Consider the following 24,026-nt stretch of genomic DNA (forward strand, 5'->3'; position numbering starts at 1 on the left):
GTTCCCAAACAACAACTCCGCTGGTTGACCACGTTTCCGTATCATAGCTCTGATACTACAGTCAGACAGTAGTCTGGTCTGGTGCGCGTCCCTGATGCGCGCTACAGTCACCGTGTTGACGCGAGGACGAGCAGCGTCTGAGAGGAGCACACCTTCGCTTCACCGTAAAACATATCGACAGGTATGTTTTGTCTCACAAAGGATCGCTTTCGACACTTAAATTGCTGTCAGTTAAACATAACAAAACGGTAAGATACGAAAATTGTATGGGAAAGATCATCTGAAAATAAACTATAATTAGGCAAGCATGGTTTATGGCAATATAACTTAAGAGCTTTAACGTTATATATTTTAAAGAAAATGTTTACCAGTGCACCGTTGGGATATTAAGTACATTCATTTTTGGGATTTGTATTTCAAGTCTAGGTTTCCTAGGTTTCCTGGTTTACTTAGAAACGTTGTGTTGCAAAACGAAACTTAAGCAAACAAACCGAACCCAGTGAGACATCGAGTGAACCTTGCTCTACGAGTAATAAAGTGTCGTCCAGTCCTGCCTCTTAATAGCTTAGCGACGAAATGCAAATCTTCTGCTTGGATTTTACTTTTATTTGACTATCTATAAGCCTATGTGTGCATGTATAGCCTACTTTAAACCTGTCTAGGCTATTCATGACTATTACTATATATTTTTTTTGTTTTGTTTAGAGCAAGCTATCATGTCCCGTACTGGAGAAACCATCTCTGCCAAGAACGAGATGGAGTCGACTTGTCCCATCTGCTTGCAGCTGTTCTCTGAGCCAATGTCTCTGCCCTGTGGTCATGTCTACTGTCTGCCATGTTTACAGACCATGTCTGCAGGACTTGATCAAAACAACTGCCCTGAATGCCAGCAGGAGTACGGAGGAACTGATGCCCTGGTGAAGAACATGGAAATGTGCAGCATGGTTGAAGCACATAAAGCTGCTCTTGGAAGTGATGTCAATGCAAACAAATCATATTTAGGCTGTGGCAAAGAAATTACCCCAACAGAACATAGAGAGTTTACATGCCACCAAGAAACAGAACCCACTCAGAGCCATTTGGATAGCTCAAAGTTTCAATCAAAGGAGCCTCAGAAGAAGAATCTCCTGGAGGGCCAAGATTGCTCCCAGACTGAGTTAGATTCCTCAGGGCCCCTACCCATATCTCCTAAACAGCACCTACCCACTCCTGCTAAACAGGAAAGCAGCGCAACAAAGAAAACTGAGATGGACAAACCTAAATTTAGACTGGCCTCTCAAGTCACAGAGTTGACCGTCAGGTTAGACATGGCCGATTGTGTTCTGAGGAAGGAGAAGGAACGGGAGGAGGAGGTGAGGGCCGCCAATGAGGAGCTGAGAGCGGGCGCAGAAAAACTTCTTCATGACATCAGAGCTCTGTCCCTGACCTACAGTGAGGCGGTGACCCGGTTAATCGAAGGAGAGCTGAGCCCGGGTGAGGGCACCCTATGCGCCCGGGTGAGTCAGGCGTCCCAGCTGACGGAGCAGCTGAGACAGACAGTGCTCAGCGCAGAGTCCCTGTTGACCGAAGACGACGAAGCCACGTTCACCGAGGATCTGAACCTCCTGCAGCCACGCATCGCGCATCTGATGAGCCAGTCTCAGTTGGAGGAGGCGGAGGAGCCCGGAACAGGATCAAAAATGAACGCCTCACTCGCTTGCGCCAAGCTGGAGGAAACAAATGCAGATTTCAAGGCGGGTATGGGAGACATTCACCGTGCGCTCCGGAACCTTCTCAACCCGTCGGAGGTGACCTTTGACAAGGACACCGCCCACCCCAACCTGGTGCTGTCGGGTGACATGAAGACGGTGACCTACAGTGCCACCAAGCAGGCCTACCCGACCTCTCCACAGCGGTTCACCAGCTTCCTCCAGGTGCTCAGCAGCCAGAGCTTCTCCGGCGGTGAGCACTGCTGGCGGGTGGAGCTGGAAGGCTCCCCGTGGGCCATCGGCGTGTGCTACAGTAGGCAGCTGGCCCGCAGCGGGCTGCCCAGCGCGCTGGAGAGCAGCCGTAGCTCCTGGTGTCTGATGTGGTTCGAGAACCGCCTGAGAGCTTTCGAGCAGGGTCACGGTGTACCACTGAAGTTAACTACGCTGTCACGGACGCTGGAGGTGCGGCTGAGCTTCAAGAGCCACAGGCTAAGCTTCTACAACGTCAGCCTGAGTGGTGAAAAGCCTCACGTGTACACCTTCAAAGCTGTCCTCACGGAGCCGGTTCACCTTGCGTACAGGATGATGTCAGCACACCCCAAAGCTCGTATCACTATTGGGGAGGCGTAAATATAAGATATTTTCCTCATAAGTGCCGTCGTAATGAAACGAGAGACACTTTATCAAATATGGTACAGAGAGAGAGAGAGAGAGAGAGATATGGGCTCCTTATTTTTCATGGAATAATTGTCTGGTCTTCAACAGCTGTTGTTGCGTATATTTAAAGGGACTACATGTAGGATTTTTACATGCATAAATTTTACCTTAAAACAATTGGGCCCCTCCTTGTCACTCACTACCGAGCTGGTTTTGTCTGGAACAAGAAAGGAAGAGATATGTGATGATGGAAGCTTAATCTATAAATATACCTGTATAATATACTGTGGGTGAGACCGCAATAATTTGTTTAGTGGTTTGACAGGTTTTGCAAGACGAATTTTTTCATCATGAGTAGCATAACTGATGCCAAGACCAAACACCGACACATAACAGTAGGACCCTGTCATGGTTGCTTGCAACTATTTATTGTTATACTTGTAAGATAAAATGTACTTTATTAATCCCTGTTATTTGATATAAAATGTTACAAAAAACGTTCAAGAAGATAAGGAAAATTATTCTACACCTGAAGACAAAGGAAGGCATTTTCACTTCAGCCCTGATTTAAATCCACAAATCACCTGAAATGCATATGGGGTCGCAGGAACAAAACAGACCTGCCTAAATTATTCGTATCCACAAGAGGACTACTATTTGGAATATTTCAGTGTGACGTTGATATTACGGCCAAATAAACGCTGTGGGGGGTAGTCTTCATTTACAATGATTGAATGATATATACATTTCAACAATTAGGCCTACTATAGCCCGAGTGAGTGGAGGTGTATTCCACGAAATGGAGATCTGAAATTATTTCTGATTTTCTTCAGGCCTTCGCTGGCCTGCTTCAGGAAGGATCGTCGGCGTTCTATCTATCTATCGATCGATCGATCGATCGCAAATAAAACGTTTTTCATTGATCAAACCAAAAAAATGTAGGTAATGATTCACACCCATTGCTTAAAAAAAAAGAAAAGTTACATCAGATAGCTCGAAATTAAAGGGATAGTTCACCGATTCAGAACCGGCGTTCTATCATTATAAAATCGCTATTATAATATTAAGAAGTGTGTTTCTTCCCTCAGTCTAACCCAGTCCTCCAGTCGCCCAGCTGTCCTGATTACGTTTCTCCTGAGATGACGTCAAATAACGTGTTTGACGTCATCTCAGGAGAAATTTGCTTGCCTGCTAGAAGCATAGATGGCTAGAAGGGCCGAGGACTACTAGTCCCGCAAATTTGTAAGCCCACCAATAAGGAATACGAGATGTAAACACAATGTCCGCCATGTTTCTTCACCGCTTAGCTTCGCTATGCTGCAGCGAATTTCAGCGATGCCAGTTTCTTCTAGAACAGTGGTTCTCAAACGGTGGTACGCGTACCACCGGTGGTACGCGAGCGTTCTCTAGTGGTAGCCTACGCGGAGTATGAACGATTCTTTTAAAGTTGAAGCAGAGCTGGGTTCACCGTAACTCTCACGGGTTCACCGTGTGACACACGCTTTTGCCTGCTTACACACACGCCACACATCCAACAATAACAATCCTGATCGCTCCCCCCCCCCGTCAAAAATCCCGATCGCATTGTTGACGGTTCATTACATAAATGAACTGGCTACAACAATGAAACAATAAATGATTTACAATGCTCCGAATGAGCACATGTGTGATGGCCGTGCAGTGTTTCCCACACATAGGCCAATGTGTGGCGCTGCGCCACAGATTGAACAACGAGCGCCACAAATTGATTCCGCTTTTCTTATTTATTTTTTACTTGAACGCGTTTTTTAAATGTAACTCCGCCAGCCCGTAATCGCGCCCCCGTAATGCTGCCAGTCGACCTGCGATAAGCAGCTGATTCTGAACGGACTCGTCTTCGAGATGGACGTCTTCTAACACATTTTTAATCAATGAAATGTTAACAACAGTATATATCTGACCATTTAATTTTCGAAATTTTAGGTGAAGCCGAGCTTCCCTTGCAGTCGAGAAGTCGCCACTACGAAAGAATGCAATGTATCCAACTAGCGGGATCTAAACAAACTAAGCTCCAGCGAATTACTACAATGCAGAAGTAGGCCTAGTGGAGAATGGCGAAACACAGCAACTCTAGCCTACTCTCAACCAAAATCAAACTAATCGCCGCCCGGTGCAGCAGTGTGAACTGCCCAGTTTTTAGAACGTCTCAGCCCGTCTCGTCGCAAGGAGTTGCGAGTTGCAAGCAGAATCCTTATCTTTGCGTCGCGAATCTTGGTCTGAACTGGGCTTTAGCATTATAAGCAGTGGCGGTTTTAGGCACGGGCGAAAAACGAGACACACGAGAAAGAAAATGATCCGCATTTTCTATTAACGATAATGCCCCCCCCCGTCAACAAATCCGCCACACATTGCTACCTGGTATTCCATCAACCAAGCTAAACCCAAAGCCGGGCTTATTTTGCTTAGCCTGGCTTCTTTCAGCTTGAGTTGCGTTCCATCAATGTGGCTTAAGGGAATCTCCGCTAAGTAACCATGACAACTTATCCGACCAAACAACCATCAAGCTAAACATAAAGCCGGGCTTCTTTCAGCTGGAGTTGCGTTCCATGAACGTCACTTAAAGGCTGCCCCACACTACACGATTTTTTTATCTTATGCGATTTTTGAGTCGGAGTACACCCCACACTTAACGAGAATCGCAGCCGATTTTTGCTCTCCGATCCGACATAAGATTAGAACACAAGACGGAACACCCCACACTACAGGATAATCTTATCCGATTCTCGGCCGTGTAGGCTACGTCATCCAGCACGAGACAAGAGATCGAGAGACAAGAGATGGTAGATCTAGAGCAGCGGTTCCCAAACTTTTTTTCCTGCGCACCCCCTTTACGTCCCAACCGGGTTGGCGCACCCCCGATCCCCACTTCAAAAAGAAGGAAAAAAAACGCAACAAAGCTTTGTTTTATCGCCATATAAAGACTCTGTTTAATCATGCGCAAATAACCAGAACACGCATGACAATAACAACATCAACAAATATACAACAAATAGGACAGCCAAGGGACACGACTGACGTTGTGTGCAAGATCTGCTCATGTGTGATACGCGCAATAGACGGGCAGACGACCGATCTACATGACCACTTTATGCGCCTCGCAGAAGTTAATAGAAATGATGATAAACAAAATATCACAGAGCATAGAGCAGGATTGTGAACGTTTACAATGTATCATGTCAATTTACAATCTGCAAAATGTGTCTGTGTTAGGATATTGATGCTGCGCGCCTCCTATTTGCAACGGAATTTGTTTAAGATATAAAAACATTTAATTTAACACACACGCACTAAAACAGATATTTTCGTTTTTAAATAAATATTTGGAAACGAAAATTGAAAAGTGAGAATTGAATGCGCTTTGGCATTATGGAGCACCTTCGGGTCAGCGTGTGTGTGTGTTTTGCGTGTGTGTTTGTGTGTGCGTGCGTCGCTATTATGTTGACTACACCCTCAACATGCCGAAAATATCTAACATGTTGGATAACCCCGATTTTGAGATCGGGAGGTCTTAAGTTTATGAGATTCTATCTTAGAACACTACGGCAGACAGGATAATCTTGGCCGATTTTCGTCCCGATTCGGCTGCCATGGGAACGCCACCCCGATTCTCGTAAGGGGCAAATCGGCCCCGATATCGGGACATTTATCTTGTAGTGTGGGGTCAGCTTAAGGGAATCTCCGCTAAGTAACCATGGCGATTTATCCGACCAAACTAACCTGGTCGGGAGCAGGTTAACTGTCAGGCTAACTTGAGCGGTGTTTCAGAGAAATCCATCTGTCAGCAACAATTGTACCATCAGAAGGTTCCGCCAAGCCCAGTCCTCACAATTTTGTCATAAATGTAGGTTTGAAGTACAAACAGCGTATATTTTCACTAAGGGTCTAAGATTAAATGACGCAAATGAAATAATTCAATGAATTGCTATCTATTATTACTGTGGCTATTTGTTCAACACATTTTTACACAAATTCTCAGTAATCAGCGGCTGGGTGAATGGTCTAGCACTTTCCCTGTGATACGTGCGACCCGAGTTCTAATGTGTAGTATTCTTGGCGTTGGCTTCATTTTGTAATTCCCTTTATTAATTTGATTAATTTGATTAATTACCTAATTAAGAATATTCAAAGAAATGGAAAATAAATGGCATGAAAAGTTATTTGATTTCTCTAGTAGGCCTAATGCTTCCTATATTACTATTACTTGCGTGGGGATAGAACCCCGGACGACCGGGTACAAGTCCGACACGTTAACTCGAGACTATCTCCCTGCTTTTAAATCCATGGTCAATATTAAATTAAAATAGGCCTATGTTACGCTTAATACTACTTATGCATTCAACAGATCGCCGATTTTTGTGCCAGGCAGCCTCCCTGTTTCTATTAATGGTTACAGTGTTCCCTTTTTGAGTTATTATATGCGTGTACTCCTCATAGACCTCCACAAGCCGCTTCTGTTCGCCGCTGGAAAAGACCCCGCTCGGTCCTTTTCGGACATTTGATCCATGATTCGACATTCACGGTTCTGAGCTGGTTACATATCTCGTGAACGCGCGTAATCTACGATAACGTGAGCCTGGTTTGAACTAACCTGAGCAATGCGCGGCTGAACTGCGTTGATGGAACGGCTTTAGCCTCAAGTGGAAGTTGGCGCTAGTTCTAACCAGGCTTAATCAACTAATCGCCGCTTTCGTTAGCGACTTTGATGGAATACCCCCCTGGTCTGTGGGAAACACTGCCGTGATCCAAATGCAATCGCGGCTGCGACGTGAATGCACGGTAAAGTTGCGCAACACAGGTGGAGCTTATTGACACAACATCATGAACCAAGTCTGAGGCTAAAGCTAACCTCAATCGACCCAGACATCACAGAACTCTGTTCACAGAGCCACGCACACCCCTCTCACTAAGCATGATAGGCCCAGAGTCGCCATTACCAATTTCTTTTTTATTATTATTCTTATGGGTACATTCCCCAGGATTACTTTGAGAAGGTCACAGTAGGGCCTACTATTCTTAATTTTCAATTTGTGCCTGAGTAGGCTACATTCTCATTCAAACCTAAACATTATATTCTGACCAGAGGGGTGTTCCAAGAACGGAGGTTTAACAAACACCGAGTTAACGCTGAACTCTAGGTTGTCCGATCCTGTGCCGACTAACCCAGAGCTGTCGGTTCCACAGCACCGGTTATGAATTAGTTCAATCAACACGGGGTTGGTTAACACAGGGTTGTGCGCGTTCACGGCAAACCTATAAAGACGTGATGTATGGATCATGGAAATCCTGATCAAAATGGCGAAACGGGCCGCATATTTTACCGATCAAGGTACTAATTATTCTTTTTCCTCCCTCAGCAACTAAAGAATAAAAATGATGGAAGAAAAGTGTTTATTTTATTTATTTTTATTTAAATGATTTCTGCAAATGTGGTCTCGCATCCTTTGTCAGCCCTTACAAACATTTGCGAATGTGTTCCTCCTCGAGGAACGGGTAAAGTGGGGAGGCATCTCTTTGCGCAGAGTGGCTATATTGTGGAGGACGGCGCATGCAACAATTACATCGCATGCCCGTTCCGGACAAACTCTTAGTCCACGTAGGCATTGGAATCTGGACTTCAATATCCAGAATGTATTTTCAATCTTAACGCGGGTTCTGCTGTGTGCCAGGTTAAATGTTGTCTGTGGTCCAGGAGCGGGATTAGGGTACGGGGTGATGAGCGTCGGGAGGCATTGATACCCTCGATCTCCTAGGAGATCCCCATCGAATTGCCCTGCGATCAAATACAAACTTTGAGCTATCTTGCACAAGCACAACAATTATATGAGGTCTATGATATGTTCATAATGCAACGCACCCTGTTGAAATGTACCTATTGCTCACATTGGATGTGTGCCATCAATGCACCCAATTACATTAGGAAATCCTGAAATATAACACCCAGATGAAAAGTCAACAAGGATAATTTCGGAGCCATTTGGGAACACTTAAAGTAGATAATGCTGACCTGCAAGTTGGTGAAACTCCATGAAGTTACGCAACAACCGCTTCAGCGCAAGACAGACGCACTGAGCGGCAGACGGTAGCTTTGCCTATGTGCTCAGCATCTCCTACACTGTACAAAAAGCTACCCGTCGCAAAAAAACGGAAAGCAAATTGTTTGTAGTGAACTGAGGGCAGATCCACGATTGGTAACATTTGCAATGTAGGGTTGGAGAAGGCTATTTAAATATATCAAAGAATCACGTGAAAAACTATATCTCTCCAGCAAAAAGTCATCCGGAAAGGACAATATGTCGAGCCGTGGTCTAATTAATCTCTCTGTGAATTGCACAAATTATTTGCGCTCCGATATCAACAGGCGAACACGTAAAAGCTGCGATAAACGTGGGTTTAAATAGCCTACTCTGAGCAAAACCGGGTTATCTTCCAAACTTAACCTGCGCAAAACCTGCTCCGACCAGGTTTGATTGAGAGCATATGTTTCCATAGCAACTTACATGCCGTGGTCATTTTGGAACGGAAAACCTAGGGTTGCCGCTAACCCTGGGTTAACTTAGCTGGGTAAGTGATAAAACCGGCTTTGTGGAACACCCCTCAGGTTTGATTGAGAGCATATGTTTCCATAGCAACTTACATGCCGTGGTCATTTTGGAACGGAAAACCTAGGGTTGCCGCTAACCCTGGGTTAACTTAGCTGGGTAAGTGATAAAACCGGCTTTGTGGAACACCCCTCAGGTTTGATTGAGAGCATATGTTTCCATAGCAACTTACATGCCGTGGTCATTTTGGAACGGAAAACCTAGGGTTGCCGCTAACCCTGGGTTAACTTAGCTGGGTAAGTGATAAAACCGGCTTTGTGGAACACCCCTCAGGAGTCCAAGGTAAAACAATATCATTTTATTCACAAAGGAAAATTATCCAACATATCAACATTACAAAGATAAGAAACAAATGCTTTAATATAAAAGATAAGTAAAAAATATGTACATGTACAATGTACCTATCCTATGGCTATCACAGCCTAAAAACAGCAACGCCACCTTCAACAGACCCAGGCTCCATACATGCAAGCATCCAGGTAGTGACGATGCCCATACTACCCATCCCCATGGAGCATGGGTACTTGAGCAGTGCACTGTGAAAGACCTCCAGCGGCCCTGTATGCAATAAAATAAAGGGAAACGAATACGAGAATGAAAACATGATTATTATGGAGTGATTGTGTAAAGTATTCAAGTTATTATTGTGTACTTTGTAAACAGAAATATAGCATAATATATTACGATGTACATCGCTGTACATTGTGTGTTTCTGCATTAGTTACGAGCTATTTCACATACATATAGCGGTCTTGTTATTGTTTCACGTTATTTACAACTTACTTCCTTATTCAAGTGAAGTTGACGTATTTCCGTTCTACAGTGGCGCTCCCAGAATCCCCCATGAGTCTGCAACCAGACACTCTTGGTTTGTTTTAGAGCGTGCCTCATCATGCCGAAAAGATTTATATCATAATCCTCCAGTTTGAAATGGAGACTGCATATCGTTTTACCTTTTATCATTTCAATACCGGCGTCTTCTCCAATTGTGGGGCCCGCAGCCATCGTTTGCAACGCTCACTGGCAAAACGTGAAAACTTACTTTATATATTTCTTTATTTCAGACTCTGGGTCCATAGCAAAAAGAACACGACACAAGACACAATACAGCACAACAACAGACAACACAACACAGACAATAAGAAAAGCTAAAACATAAAAATAGAAATTTACACATATCAAAAATAGAATGACTATAAAGTTAAAAAGAGACAACTGTACCAGTGTCTCCAGAACAGAGATTGATACCTGATGGAACTACAGTTGATGTGGGTCAGACTGTTGATTATCTGGTTTTCTGAGGCATCAAGCCGACACATAAATCTATACATCAGGTTTCTGAGTACTGCATTAAAGGTGTTGACACGTGCATTTACAAACATTTCACTCGCACTTAACCATCGAGGTCTTTTAAGTAGGATTCTTAATGCATCATTATACGCAACCTGTAACTTTTTCATACTTGCTTTTTTGTAGTTAATCCACAGGTATGCGGTGTACAGTGGTGTACAGTACGCTTTAAACAAAGATATTTTAACGTCATCTGTACACGAATGAAATCTGCGAGCAAGAGTATTCGCCTGCGCATACATTTTGCAGCACTGCCTTCTAATATCATCATCATCTGTCATATCCTCTGTGAGAAAATGGCCGAGGTATTTGACCTTTTTACAGGGAACAATATTATGATTAGACAGATTGAAATCAGGAAAATACATTTTTTGGTCCTCTTTAGTGCGGCAGATTAGACCGTGACTCTTGCTGGCATTATATTTTATGTCATGTTCAGCACCATATACAGAGCAGACATTCAGCAACTGTTGAAAACCAGCACTGCTCGGGGAAAGCACAACCAAATCATCGGCATACATCAGATGGTTTACTTTTTTATCACCAATCATACAACCAGTCCTACATTCTGTGAGTTGCCGTGATAGGTCGTCCATATACAGGTTAAAGAGAAAGGGGGACAGTATACTCCCCTGTCTGACACCATTGCTCACACCAAAAGGGGCAGACAAACTGTGTTCCCATTTAACCTGCATAGTTTGATTTGCGTACCAGTATGCCAGCACCCTCACTATGCATGCGGGCACACCTCTTTCAGCCATTTTTGTGAACAGTTTTTTATGATTTACTCGATCGAAGGCCTTGGAGGCATCAATGAAACACATAAGAACAGACGAGTTCTGTTTTTTATACTTACTAACAATTTCTTTTAGGGCATATATACACAAGTCAGTGCCATGATTACGCTTAAATCCAAATTGATTGTCTGAAGAATTAATGACATTAATTAACCTATCAAGCAGTATAGTCTCCAGTACTTTAGAGACAATGCTGGCTAACGCTATGGGCCTGTAATTGTCAATGTTACATAGCTTGCCAGCCTTGTCTTTAATAACTGGAACCAACAGGACTGATAACATGGAATCCGGCAAGATCCCATGTATCAGAAAGCCTGTGAAACAAATAGAAAGAAGAGGAAAAATCCTCGGACTAGCAAATTTAAGCTGCTCAGCTGTAGTTTGGTCTAAGCTGCTAGCTTTGTTGTTAGATAGTTTTTTTACTGCTTCACAGACTTGATGTGGTGTGACCCCCACTATCTCATCGCTTGCAATACTGCCCACTCTATAAACATCACTTTTAATGGTATTGAACAACTCTTTGTAATGCTGTCTCCATAGTTCTGCAATCTCATCTGTTCCCGTACCATATGCCTTCCATGGTACAGGGTAAGGATGTTTTGGAGTTACTGAGTGCTCTCACCTCCTTCCAGAACCCAACAACATTATTATGAGACAGTTTTTTAGCTAGTGAGTCGGCTGTCATTGCCTGCTCATTTTTGCAGATAAAGCGCACAGCATACTTATATCTTGCAGTGGTAGACTTCTTATGTTCAAATACTGGACCTTGTCTTGGTCGACCAGAAGCTACCCAGGTTTTAAGTGCTTTTCGTGCCTCATCATGGTGCATGGCTACATAGTATCCTTTGCTTGTGCTTGCAGAGATGCAGAGATGCCTACTGCCATCATGCAGCGATTTTACAATGGAATCATACACAGAACAGAGAGCATTACGATGCTCCACACTGGAACAGTTAACATCACTACATATAACAGCATCTCTTGGTATGTGGATGTTACTCAAGGATTGGTCTGTACGTGCATGATAGCCCAGGATTTCCTCCTTAGTAAGAGAAGACCAGTCAAGCTTTCCAATATTCATATTTATATTCTTATTTTTATTTAAAGCTGGTACTTTACTAAACTTTCTGTCCCTTCCTAGACTTTTCGGTGCAACCGGGTACCAAACAACTATTGGGCATTTTGCGTTTGAAAAAACGAGAGCAGAAGTCTAAACTAGTCAACGTATCACGGGGATATGTTTTCACAAGTTTGCTCGCGCTACCACTCGCGCAAGTGGTCCTCCACCCTCCAAACCGAAAAAGGCGGGCGGGGCAGCGAGCGCAGTGCATTGTGGTAGTTGGAGGATGAGCCAGAGAGACCATAAAAACACTCTTTCAGACTTTTCTCAGGCTAGGATGAACCGATTTCATTTTTTTTGCACATTTATAATACATATAATTATTTACTTAATATAACCTTCATATGTCCACCGGTGAACTAGTTCTTTAAGTTTACAAACGAACCTAATGGGTCGAACCAATGCACCCGTTTGTTAAATGCTGCGCATGTTTACATTGTTTACTCCATTTAGAATATTGAAATCTTTTCACTTGATTCAAGCCATTCAACACTTAAACTATGTGGCTTTATAAAACATATTTTCAACATCACTTTGCACTACAGCAATCGCCGTATTTTCTGCAGGAAAATGCATTTTCTATTTCCGGATGCTCTTTAAAAAAAAGAGGAAAGGCACACTTCCGGTCCTTGCTCTCGCGATAACTTGTATGCCCAGCGGAGAGCGTCTCAGCTGACCACTGGGGGAATTTGGTGAGCTAACGTAGTCGTAGAGCGTCGGCTAGTCCACAACAGAGATGCCGTTGTCAATATATTCAGTTTATTGATCGACCGCGTTGAATTTCAAACCATTTTCTTATCGTGTACTTGTAGCTTATTCTGTGAATTGACCCATTTCCTCGACAAAGTAACTTTCGAATGGGTAAGTTATATTTTGCCTCCTTAAAATTCCCTATCGTATCTAGGTTGATGTTGGTGTTTGTAATCGCAAGGCAAACAATGATTAGTCAATATAATATGTAGCTCGAAGCACTCGTGATTGATATAGCCATCTCCCCATAGTCGAATACATTGATACAACATTTAGCTCAACGTGTAAGAATGCTAACTATTCGTAGCTTTAGCTTCCAGGCTGATATGCAGACACAGTGTATATATATTTCGCATTGAATTTGTGACCTCGATAAGATGACCACTATAGAGTATAAGTTTGTAATCATGTCTAATATTGGTTCGTTGTGGTCACGCTTCCCTAATCGTCAACAAAGGCATTGTGAACTGTTTGTTTTGAGTTTGAAAAGGGGCGACCTTGTTGTAAGTGTAATTTTCCAAACAACACAAACCGATGTTGTCATATAACATGATCCTTGATCCGGGGTTGTACAAGGCACTAGTGTCGTCTACGACGAGAGAGGAACGATGGCTTTGCCTTCCTAACATTGTTTGGACTGAATATTATGTAACTGCTTTTGTTGGTTTTCTTGTTTGCTTCTATTGTTAAATTATCTATCTATCTATCTAACGGCCAGTTAACCCTTCATAACTATTAACACGTCACATTGGCTTTTTGCTATAGCAGGGGCTTCTTCTAATAGTTATATTAATAGGCATATTACTGTATTTACCTTACCCTGCCAGGCCTCGACATCATGCTGGACGTTGTGAGATTTGCGCAATATAATGGCAGCACTACACCTTCGCCTTTGGAGAACATATCAACATTCCCAACCTGGCAGCCCGACACTGAGGCCAACATCTCTAAGCCCCATAGATGTCTCCAGGTTCTGTATGAGGACATTGGGGACTCAAGGTAAAGCATAGTGTAGTTGTACAAGACAATTCAACGTAATGTCCCTTGTTTCAGAATTTAACAGTAATATTGTACCTGTTGCTTCCAATCCAAAAGCCTCCCTCCCCCATGTTTGTCACCATTTAACAAGCACACCATGTACAGCATATGACTTATTTTCCTGAGTATGCATTTTTTTGGGGAATCCTTCTCCTAAACATTAGGGTGCGTTTCTGGGACCTGCTGTTGCTGGTGCCAAATGTGGCGTTTTTCATCTTCCTGATGTGGAAACTCCCCTCTGCCAGGGCCAAGATCCGCCTCACCTCCAGTCCCATCTTCATCACCTTTTACCTGCTGGTAGGGTGCTCTCTGGCAGACATATTGTATCCTATCCATTGACCTGTGATAGAATATCACTTAATAGATGGCCACCTACACATTGGATTCTATTCATAGGAAATTATAATTCTAAAAAGTCTCATGAACTTAAGTGCCACTCTGACAATAACAATGTTCTGGAGGGTTGTGGACTTTGCTAGGCCAATTCAACTTGATACTTATTCAGCCCAATGTCAATTGTCTGACCTCAGGTTTTTGTGGTGGCGGCGGTGGGAATTACAAGAGCCATAGTATCCATGACAGTGAGCGCATCCAGCGCAGCCACTATCATAGACAAGGTACAGTGCCTGCCTGGCCCTTCATTTGAATGTGTGTGCTTTTTTTGTTTTAAAATGTTCTGTTCTCATCCCCCAATCCTAAGGACCATAAATACCTGCATAAAGAAGGTATTGAACTGATTAACTTCCCCCTCATTAAAAGCACATGACTAAACACACAATACGTAAATGCAGATCCATTGTGTAGGGTTGGGACATAAACAGCCCCTATTGTGGACAGCTCCTGCCCCCTGGTCCAGTTTAATAAGCAATAGGAATCTTAAAGATACCACCTTGTTATCTGAAGCTCCCAGAAACTCCCATTAGTATAGCTTCTGCATGACTTCTACGGGCGTTTATGCTGAAAGGGGGGAACATGACATTCCTTGCATACCAGACAGACCCCTAAGCTGAGAACAGCACCGAGCTCGCTATTTCCTCTGGTAAGACTACTGTGTTCATCCACTAGGGAACACTGTTTAATGCCAGCACTGGAAATGTGTTTTGTGTCGTTTGTGTATTGGTTGTTATTAATTATGTGATATGTATGTTAGGGTCGCACGATTATGACAAATAGGATTTTTGCGACTATTGTGATTTGGCAACCAGTTTATTTATAAACTGGTTGTAACGTACTAACGCCTACTAGTTGTAACGTTTTTATTATTTTAATTTGTATGAATAAAAAATTGAGATCAACATGCAATTAATTGTGCAGCCTCAATATATGTGACTTATCTGTTGTGGTGTGTTAGGTGCTGTGGGAGATCACTCGATTCTTCCTGCTGGCTATTGAACTGAGTGTCATCATCTTGGGCCTTGCTTTTGGTCAGTGTGCTGCGACTCTGCTCACATGGTTTCACTTCACTAAAAGTAGTAGCAGGAGAATGCACTCAATCTCAGTTACATTTTTATGGTCGGCTCCTCTTGACTCATAGTGTAAATGAAAGGGTGTGATTGTCACTATGCAGGCTGTGTGTCCTCTCATGCTTGTATTTATTTCTCAGGGCACCTGGAGAGCAAGTCCAGTATAAAGCGCGTGCTGGCCATCACTGCTGTCCTCGCTCTGGCCTATTCGATTACACAGGTAGCTGTCTATTATTAGAATTATTATTATTGTACTAAGTCACATGCTTTTTGGTGATGCCGAACCTGTCTGCTGATGTTAAAACCTAATATCCATGTGAGCCCGTCGTGAGACAGGTTAGTTTTACCCTACTGATGATGTGTTGTTGCAATACGTGTTGTTGCAATAGTCTCCATGTGTAAACTGCACGAGCCAGAGAGGACCAAATATGATGTCATCACAGCCTCGTGATTCACATGGCAATTTGTTGCATGTCGGGCACATCTGAAAAGTTGAAACTCAGTAAGCATAGTGCGTCAACTGTAAACGGCCTTTACTGAATACTGCATTGAGAAACGCAGCTACATTAGTATCTCTGCCAATGACAACAATGATGTTATTCATGCTATAACTCTAAATATAGATCATTTGGTTGGGGTAGGTCAGATGTTCGGTTATGCTCAACAAGGAGTATTTTAGCTGCAAGCTGTTGGAGTGTGTGTATTTATCACTGTCGCCGAAGAGGGGAATTGTTTTGTTTAGTTTGGGTGTTTTGTACAATGGAGACCTTTGTTCTTTAGATCAAGGAAAAGCGACCAAGGTTTCCTTTTTTTCTGTTCATTTCAGGGCACCCTTGAGATTCGGTATCCAGACCATCATCTGTCTGCGGAGGATTTTAATATCTATGGCCACGGAGGGAGACACTTCTGGTTAGCCAGTTCCTGCTTCTTCTTTCTGGTCAGTAGACATGTGCTGATGACAAATGGAAAAGCTAAACTCATACTTTTCTGTTCATTGAAGCAGTTTGTATTACTGCATTGTATTTTGATTTGTTTTTCTTTCAGGTGTACTCCCTGATCGTCATCTTGCCTAAAACTCCATTAAGAGAGCGGCTATCTCTGCCATGTAAGTTTGGAGCAGAATTACTTTTCATCATGAGAGATTTCAAAAGTTAGTGTGACAGTTAGATTTATGGGATATTCATGTATTTGACTCTAAAATGTCTCCATAAGCTCTCCCCCTACCTTTTTTTTCCTATTGATTTCATAATCTCTCAGAAATAATTTCCAACGATCAGTCGATTCTATTTGTTTATGGTTGGTTCAACTTTTTGATTTCACAGCTAAGAAGAGTTTCTATGTGTATGCTGCCGTTCTCTCTTTGCTGAACCTTGTCCAGGGCCTGGGAAGTGCCCTGCTTTGTGCTGGGATCATAGAGGGACTATGGTTAGTACATTATTTATGTCTGCCATGAACATGAGAGTTAGTAGTGAGTTAAGGGTTATTAATCCTTATATTGTATGTAGTCTAAAATTATATCTGCATATATAATGTGTTTCTCTGATGCATGATGGAAAGTGTTTAAAAGATTGATGATGTTTTAATGGCCATTTGCGTTTGTCCCAAAAATAGTTGATGGTTAGCTTGCTCACGTTCATGTTTTTGTGCAGCTGTGTGGACGTCACCACCTTCCTTTACTTCTCAATCTTCGCTCCACTCATCTACATCACGTTCCTCCGGAGATTCTTTGGGTACGTAACGGGAGCGCAATATGCCCCTGGTATCCTTGGTTACACCACGCTTATCTATTGTTGGAACGCTCCTCCTCCATTTGCGATCAATCATGTGCACTTTTTTAACCATCCATTTTTTTCCCCCCTGCATCTATTCTGACTCCCCTGGTACAGCTCAGAGCCCAAGATCCTGTTCTCCTACAAATCCCAGATGGACGAGCCTGAGGACAGCGACGTCCACCTGCCTCCCACCTCTGCCACCGGAATAGGCCGCAAGGAGCAGCCCGACCAGGGCCTCTACTACTCCACGCAGATTGACGGCTCTGGGCCGGCCACGGCAGGGGCCTACCTGGACGACGTCGTCTCCGGCAGCGTCTTCAGCATCAACCGCTGGAGGCCTATCAATGTGTAAGAAGAAGGAGGGAGCGGTAGAGAGAGAGAGATGGAACAACGGCTTGAGGATTGGTGCTGTTGGTGTGTATAAAAACCAGTCCGGCCAGGATATGGATAAAAAAAAAAGAGGAGCTGTTTGGAGGGGACGTTGCAAGCCACTTGCGTGACTAACAGACGAACGAGAGTCCTCTTCAGTATGTGACTGCCGGAGCAGCGTTTGTCGTCCACTACCATGAACACGGTCGTTCTGTTTGGTTCACAACGGCTGCCCAATGGTTGATGGAGCATTGCATATTGGTTCATTCCCTGCCTTCATTCCAGATGCGTGTTCTCTGCATCTTGAGCTGGTCCGGTTGAGGGATCTGTAGTCTGCACTGAGTCTCTGGTAAAAAGCTTTTCAGTATTAAACGTGTGTACAATTCGATCTATGGCTGACATGAACGCTACCTTTTTTGGTGTTCATTTCCCCCTTGTGTCAAATGGCAGTGCCTCCCATCCATTTTTCGATATTTCTTTTTTTTTTTAATAGCAAGGACTAAACGCTACTGCATTCCCATTGATGTAAAAGTGTTGGACTCTTGCAAGCAGTGGTGCTGTTCTCTTCCTGTAGACATGTGAAAGGCTGTGCCGTGATGTCATCTGTATCACTGTTGTAGTGGGGCTTAGGAAATGCCTGTAAAAACGCTGGCTTCTTATGTCTTTGTGAAGGAGGAACACCAGTTTTACTACCTACTAAAGCAGGCATCACTCGCTGCTAGAGGCAGCCGAGACACAAGACGCTCATCCCATAGTGTTTTTCTTAGTCCCTTGTATTTATTGCAGAGATTCACTTTGATGGCAAGTAATCATTCCCCTGTTGGAGACGGAGTGGCCTCAAGAGGTGAGATATGGCACTTAATTGCGATCAATCGTTATAGAAAGATTTAATTTCATCCCAGAAGGTGTAATTATTTATGAGCCAACATCTACATTCCAATCTTGGGACATGCAATTCTGTGTGCCCTGTTGAAAGTAAGAGTGGTTTCCGTATTGTGGTTCAGTCTTTATTTGTGACAAACTATGTATTTGCACTGTGTATGCAACAGGTATTCACAGATCTATGATAGATGTTAGGGCTATGCTGTTTTTGTCTCACTCACTCAGCATATAAATTTACAGCGACTATATACTGCCGTCTATAACAGCAGGATTGTATTCAGCAAATTGAATTAAATGACTTGAATGGAGCTTTATCTAAAAGAGCAGGTACTCATTATAATTAGCTAATTTCGGTGATGTCATGGCTAAACATTCCAATTAAGCAATTAACTTTATTTTTCCTTTATGCCTGCGAGCCAGTTATCTGTGACTATTGACATAGTGCTGGAAAATATATACATTTAGACTGGAAATATGAATGTATTAAAAGCTGGACTGTGCTGTGCATTCGATCTGAGTGAACTGTGCAGAATCAATACAACAAATTTGTTAAATCATTGTATTTTCACATCAAATATTTCTTTGCAGTGTCAACACTGTGGGTTTTCAGATTTATCCATTTGAATTTGAGTGCTAAAATTATTTTAAAATGTTATGCAGGTTTCAGGCTCTCCGTTTAGGCACAATGTCTATACTATTCCGCACCAATATGCTATAGCTACATTGTTTGTGGTATATGCTACTGATAATGGTGAATTAAACGGGTTGAACTTTTAAGGAGGTGCAACAGTAAAGTATACGTTTTGTGAATTATGTCCAGCGAAATGTATGATTATGGTTACGGCTCCGCCTGCTGGTTACGCAAGGTATTAAAAACAAGTAAACTGCTTATTTCATTACATTTTTTTTTTCTATTCGACAATCGTGTGACAGTTAGGCCTACAGGCGTTTACGTTGTTTCGACTAACAAATATTTGTAAATCCATTAATTTTTGTCCTTGAGTGCAGTCCTACGCTGGACTACGGAACTACATCTCCCATACACCATTAGTCCACCATTGATACATAATGAAATCTAATTGGGTCCGTAATATCGTTCTCAACCTATGATGTGTGTGATTACTGTTTATCCTCGACTGACCTTTATTGGCGTATTCTACACGCCGGTAGGTGAATGTAGCGACCTAGGTCGCTTTTGCTTTTAGCTCCACAATAGGCTATATGTCTACATAGGGGCTCTCATCTTGACAGCCGAAGCGAAATAGGCGCACCGTCATGGGGGGCAATGGAAGCGCGTCGCGGAAAGTGTCCTTTGGTCTGGACGAAGAGGAGAAGGTCACAGTCATTGAAGGAGTGAAGGTAATTCACTATTGACAAAGTTCGCGGGCAAGGTATATTACAATGTCATACGACGTGGGACTGATTAACGGCACCACGAGCGGTTTCTTAAATGGGCGTTTAAAAACCCTAACCCTCACGCGAAAATGATAATAATACTGTCATTGTGTTATAAGTGGGAAGCTTGCATGTAGCTACTTTCCTCAAGTGAGGGGTTTGTCTAAACGTGTAAGCCTCCTCGGTACATTGACACACCGCGACATACCGACCACTGTCTGCAGACACGATGACACGCGAGCCGATAATAAGACTGTCAACAATGTAACGTGGATATTCTCGCCCTAGTGATATCATGTAAGGATTTAGGATTTTTAGTGGTTGTACTGTAACTAATACAAGCATAATTATTATTACCCGACTAAAGTGAAAGTGCTGCTTATTACACGTAGGCCTACGGTTAACGGCACCAAATCCATGAGATACAAATATATCCTTAATAAATAATATGATGTAATAACATTGTATCCACCTGCAATTGCATAAAGCATGTTGATTCAATTGACCTAGCCTATCCCATCGCACAGAGGCTGATCGGGATAGAGAACTGTCCTAACGTTACGATGATTTGGGCTCTCTTTTCCCTAATTGCGCCGGATGTGGGTAGCCTACAGTAGCCTACGCAATGGAAAGAACAGCATCTGTGTCTTGTGTGTATTCTCCGTTTTCCTCTGCGCGCCCAGCTGTCAGATGAAGTGCTGCGGCGGATGAGGGAGGCCCAAGCCTCTGAAGGCAAGAGACCACCCCCTCACCCAGACCAGCAGAAACCAGCCCCAAGTATGTACTACCTAGCCAGAGTTGGATGAACTCCTCCCCCCCCCTCCCCCCATTTGGTGCTGCTCAACCGTATATGTTTATAGATCAACAAACAATTTATATTCTAAAATGAAACATTAGGCTATTAGGTTTTTACAATGTGTATTTTGAGTATGCCTACATAAACACAATCATAGTGGTATCATCACATTTTTGTCCGTTTTTGTTTTTTGTTTTGTTTTTATTTTTGATTCGTATGATTTAGCTGCTTTGTCTTTGAGCATTGTATGCATTAACTGATCATAGGTTTTTAGTGCCACTTCATTATCTATAGATTAATATCAAACTTTGTTTTTTAGGTCCTTCAGTTGCTGAAATACAAGAGGAAATGTGCAAGAAGTAAGTTGACATTATAAGGCATTATCTGAATGACCAAGTATAGCCTTCACCATCATCTCACACACACACACACACACACACACAAAGTTTAACATACCGTATATAGCCATCAAACCAAAAGGTTTATTTTATAATATACACATACAATATACAATTATTATATTTTCTAGCCCAGAAAAGATCAAATGTGTGTGTGGCACACACATAGAGGGAGGATACTAAAAATAACTCCAGTTGATATATATATATATATATATATATATATATATCAACTAAAGTGTGTATGATTATATATAATCATACACCCTTTTTCCTCCTAATAATTTCAACACATTTACAGTGATGTAAACAACTTTTATATAAACACCATTTGAAATAAACAATATAACGATATAAAGATTGTTTTTCAACCTGTTTAATTGGACCTGACCTACCCAAGTTCAACAGGCCTAGTGGTGCTGACATGTTCATAATGTAACAGTCACATGGTGGTACTATGGAGTCTAGTGGTGGAATGAATAAACGACATGCATGTATACACTGGAATGTACGGCCTGTTAACACCGGTGGTTTATTATGTCCACTGCAGGGTATTTACTTACACACGGCCATTCATGTTATTCTAAGGTCACTCACACCATAATTCTGTGTAACTGACAAATGGCTTTCTTAAATCCCTCAGACTCGTTTGTAATACTTGGAGCAGCCAGAGGGTGAAATAAGTTTATGCAAGGTTGTGCTTAATACCCTATTAGAAAAACGGTATACTCTTTATTAGAGCCTGTACACTTCTCTTACTGTGTGTTTTGCAGTGAGTTTTTTTTTTAAGCGTTTCATGTTTTATTAAGAGATGTGGAATCTTGGAAAAAATCTGGAGCAATTATTTTCTACACGTCGTTCATAGGTTGCCCTTACTGTGACTCGGTTTGACCATTTTTGTATGGTTTTATTTTCTTTCAGTTTAAAGTTTTAAGTCAACTGTGTTTCCCTGGAGGTTTGAGCAGGAGCAGGCCCTAGTCCAGGAGCAGCTGGCCAGACTGGCTCAGAGGGAGAAGGAGAGGGACTCTGCTGCTGCTCTTGCTGCTGTGGGAGGAGCATGCCAGGGCCACGGCGACGTAACCTCCACCATGATCATGGAGCAGAGCAGAACCCATGAAGAGCTGGAAAAGGCCAAGATACTGGTGAGTCATTCAAACAGTCACACTGGAACAAGGTGTTGTAACGCTCGCCTCCACTAGAGAGACACTAGTTAGACTGCTCTCTTCTTTGTCCCTGATTACACCTTAGCATAATGGAGCTGCGGTTCATGCAGAAGTCATGGGAAGGGAACCTTGGTGATTCTGATCCAGTCCAACTCAAAATGTTCCAAATTTTCCAAGTTGAACTCTGTGCTATGTGAGGTAGATGATCTCTATTTGTATTGCAAAAACTTTTCCGACCTCAAACATTGATGTTTCAACTCTCTGCTGTCAGACGGTGTTCCACGGTCCGAAACTTTGCTTGGGTTCCCACTGTACGACCCTTGGTCGGCATACTAACTCCTCAGCTCCACCGGGGCCATCAGTGCCAATGCAGCACCATAATCGGTGCATCTGATGGCTCCGTCCAAACAAAAAATGGCTGAGCCGTTGATGCCCTCCATGGTAAATCTGTCAGCTCCCCACCTCTTTCACTAATCAATCATGGCATAACTTTTTGTACATGGTCGTTTTTCAATGTATAAATAAGTGTTATGAGACACTCCCTGTGAAATCTGATGCGATGCAGTATTTTCAGTGGAGCCCTGGGGTAATGGGCTTCATTCATTAATTTGTACTTGACAAATGCTTTCCTACAGCATTACAAACATATTTATGTTTAGTTATAGTAGTAGTTAGTTGTAATCCTATATGAGCTTGCTGTGACAAAGTGTGTGGTTAGCGGAGTAGCTGTAGGGCCCGGCTCTCATTGAGTTAAGAGTTATTTCTGGATTAGCTTTGGCCTGTTATCTTATCCCTGCGAGCCCAGTGCTGGCTCCATGAAACATTTATCCTTCTGTTGGCAACATGCAATCGACAACACCGTTGTAAGTGTTTGGGAAACATTCTGGGATGCATTTAGTACTTAAAATAGAAACATAGAAACCATATCAAAAGAGTTTAGCTGTTCATAGAGAGCCCATTTAAAAAGTAGGATTTGTTGTGTTTTTCTTTTCTACTATTCATACCTCACTATGTCAGACAAAGACAAATACATTCATGTGAGTTTATGATAATGCCAATCATATGTCAATTAATAGGTGTATTATTGTTAATGTGTATCATATGTATAAAGGATAAGCATATCAAATGCATCGCAATAGCCTAGTTCAGAAATGGCTGCCTGTCAGATTTGGAAGCGTCTGTTAATACATAATGTATTACACGCATCTCTATTTCACACCGCTGTCTCAATTATGTTGTACAGCAGCGTTCTTTTGCCGGTCACGGACCTCCGGTTGATATTAATGTAAAAGTGGAATTTGGAATGAAACCCGGTGGTAGGGTGACATCAATAATTGGTGACTGCATTCAATTGCATTTCTAAACATTTTGAGGACCAACTGCAGTCCGGGGAGATACTGCAGGTGGTCCTCAAAATATGAACCTATTATTTCGGTCACCTTACCACCGGGTTTCACCCAAATTCCAATTTCAAGTCAATGTTTAGTACCAGGGAGCACCTCCATAGTAAAAAACATTTAAATAAAGTAATTGTCTCACATGTGACTTATGAATGTATTTGACAATATAATATCATTTTAATTATTCTATATCATGTCTTACAACTAAGCATCCAAGCTGGCTATATTAATCCATTAATACGACTTTATAAATATATGTTACAAGCCACCCACGGGTCCCCTAAAGACCCATGTTGTATAGTACATCAAATATAAATATATATGCAAGTAAACAGCAGCCTCTACTGGTC

The 24,026-nt window shown here is 42.5% G+C and overlaps 3 protein-coding genes across 5 annotated transcripts in view; all 3 read left to right on the forward strand.

The window, feature by feature from the left end:
- Nucleotides 1-104: 104 nt before the first annotated feature.
- On the forward strand, nt 105-2,913 carry trim107 (tripartite motif containing 107). 2 transcript variants are annotated; one of them, XM_084463762.1, is made up of 2 exons: nt 105-181; nt 706-2,913. In XM_084463762.1, the coding sequence occupies exon 2, from the start codon at nt 717-719 to the stop codon at nt 2,316-2,318; it is 1,602 nt and encodes a 533-aa protein (XP_084319888.1). In that variant the 5' UTR covers nt 105-181; nt 706-716; the 3' UTR covers nt 2,319-2,913. The 2 variants fall into 2 exon arrangements, with proteins under 2 accessions (XP_084319888.1, XP_084319889.1); XM_084463763.1 differs by having other exon boundaries at nt 138-248.
- A 10,035-nt stretch (nt 2,914-12,948) lies between these two features.
- On the forward strand, nt 12,949-19,162 carry tpra1 (transmembrane protein, adipocyte asscociated 1). Its single transcript, XM_084464255.1, has 11 exons — nt 12,949-13,111; nt 13,828-13,999; nt 14,203-14,335; nt 14,569-14,655; nt 15,390-15,462; nt 15,642-15,721; nt 16,328-16,438; nt 16,546-16,606; nt 16,824-16,926; nt 17,151-17,231; nt 17,388-19,162. The coding sequence occupies exons 1-11, from the start codon at nt 13,108-13,110 to the stop codon at nt 17,623-17,625; spliced, it is 1,143 nt and encodes a 380-aa protein (XP_084320381.1). The 5' UTR covers nt 12,949-13,107; the 3' UTR covers nt 17,626-19,162.
- Nucleotides 19,163-19,679: 517 nt separating this feature from the next.
- chchd6b (coiled-coil-helix-coiled-coil-helix domain containing 6b) overlaps nt 19,680-24,026 on the forward strand; it is a 79,650-nt gene continuing 75,303 nt past the window's right edge. For both annotated transcript variants that reach the window (XM_084463740.1, XM_084463741.1), the window contains exons 1-4: nt 19,680-19,883; nt 20,603-20,696; nt 21,035-21,074; nt 22,069-22,255. In XM_084463740.1, the coding sequence (XP_084319866.1) occupies nt 19,800-19,883; nt 20,603-20,696; nt 21,035-21,074; nt 22,069-22,255 (405 nt within the window). In that variant the 5' untranslated portion in view covers nt 19,680-19,799. The remainder of the gene's footprint in view (nt 19,884-20,602; nt 20,697-21,034; nt 21,075-22,068; nt 22,256-24,026) is intronic.

This window comes from Micromesistius poutassou, assembly GCF_964030765.1.
Source record: "Micromesistius poutassou genome assembly, chromosome: 2".
NCBI classification, from domain to species: Eukaryota; Metazoa; Chordata; class Actinopteri; order Gadiformes; family Gadidae; genus Micromesistius; species Micromesistius poutassou.

Bases quoted from the DNA above. Each gene is read 5' to 3' on its own strand.
- trim107 (XM_084463762.1), top strand. From the start codon at position 717: ATGTCCCGTACTGGAGAAACCATCTCTGCCAAGAACGAGATGGAGTCG.
- tpra1 (XM_084464255.1), top strand. The intron at 15,463-15,641 runs GTCAGTGTGCTG...TTTATTTCTCAG, and splicing joins CATCTTGGGCCTTGCTTTTG to GGCACCTGGAGAGCAAGTCC. The intron at 16,607-16,823 runs GTAAGTTTGGAG...TTGATTTCACAG, and splicing joins AGAGCGGCTATCTCTGCCAT to CTAAGAAGAGTTTCTATGTG.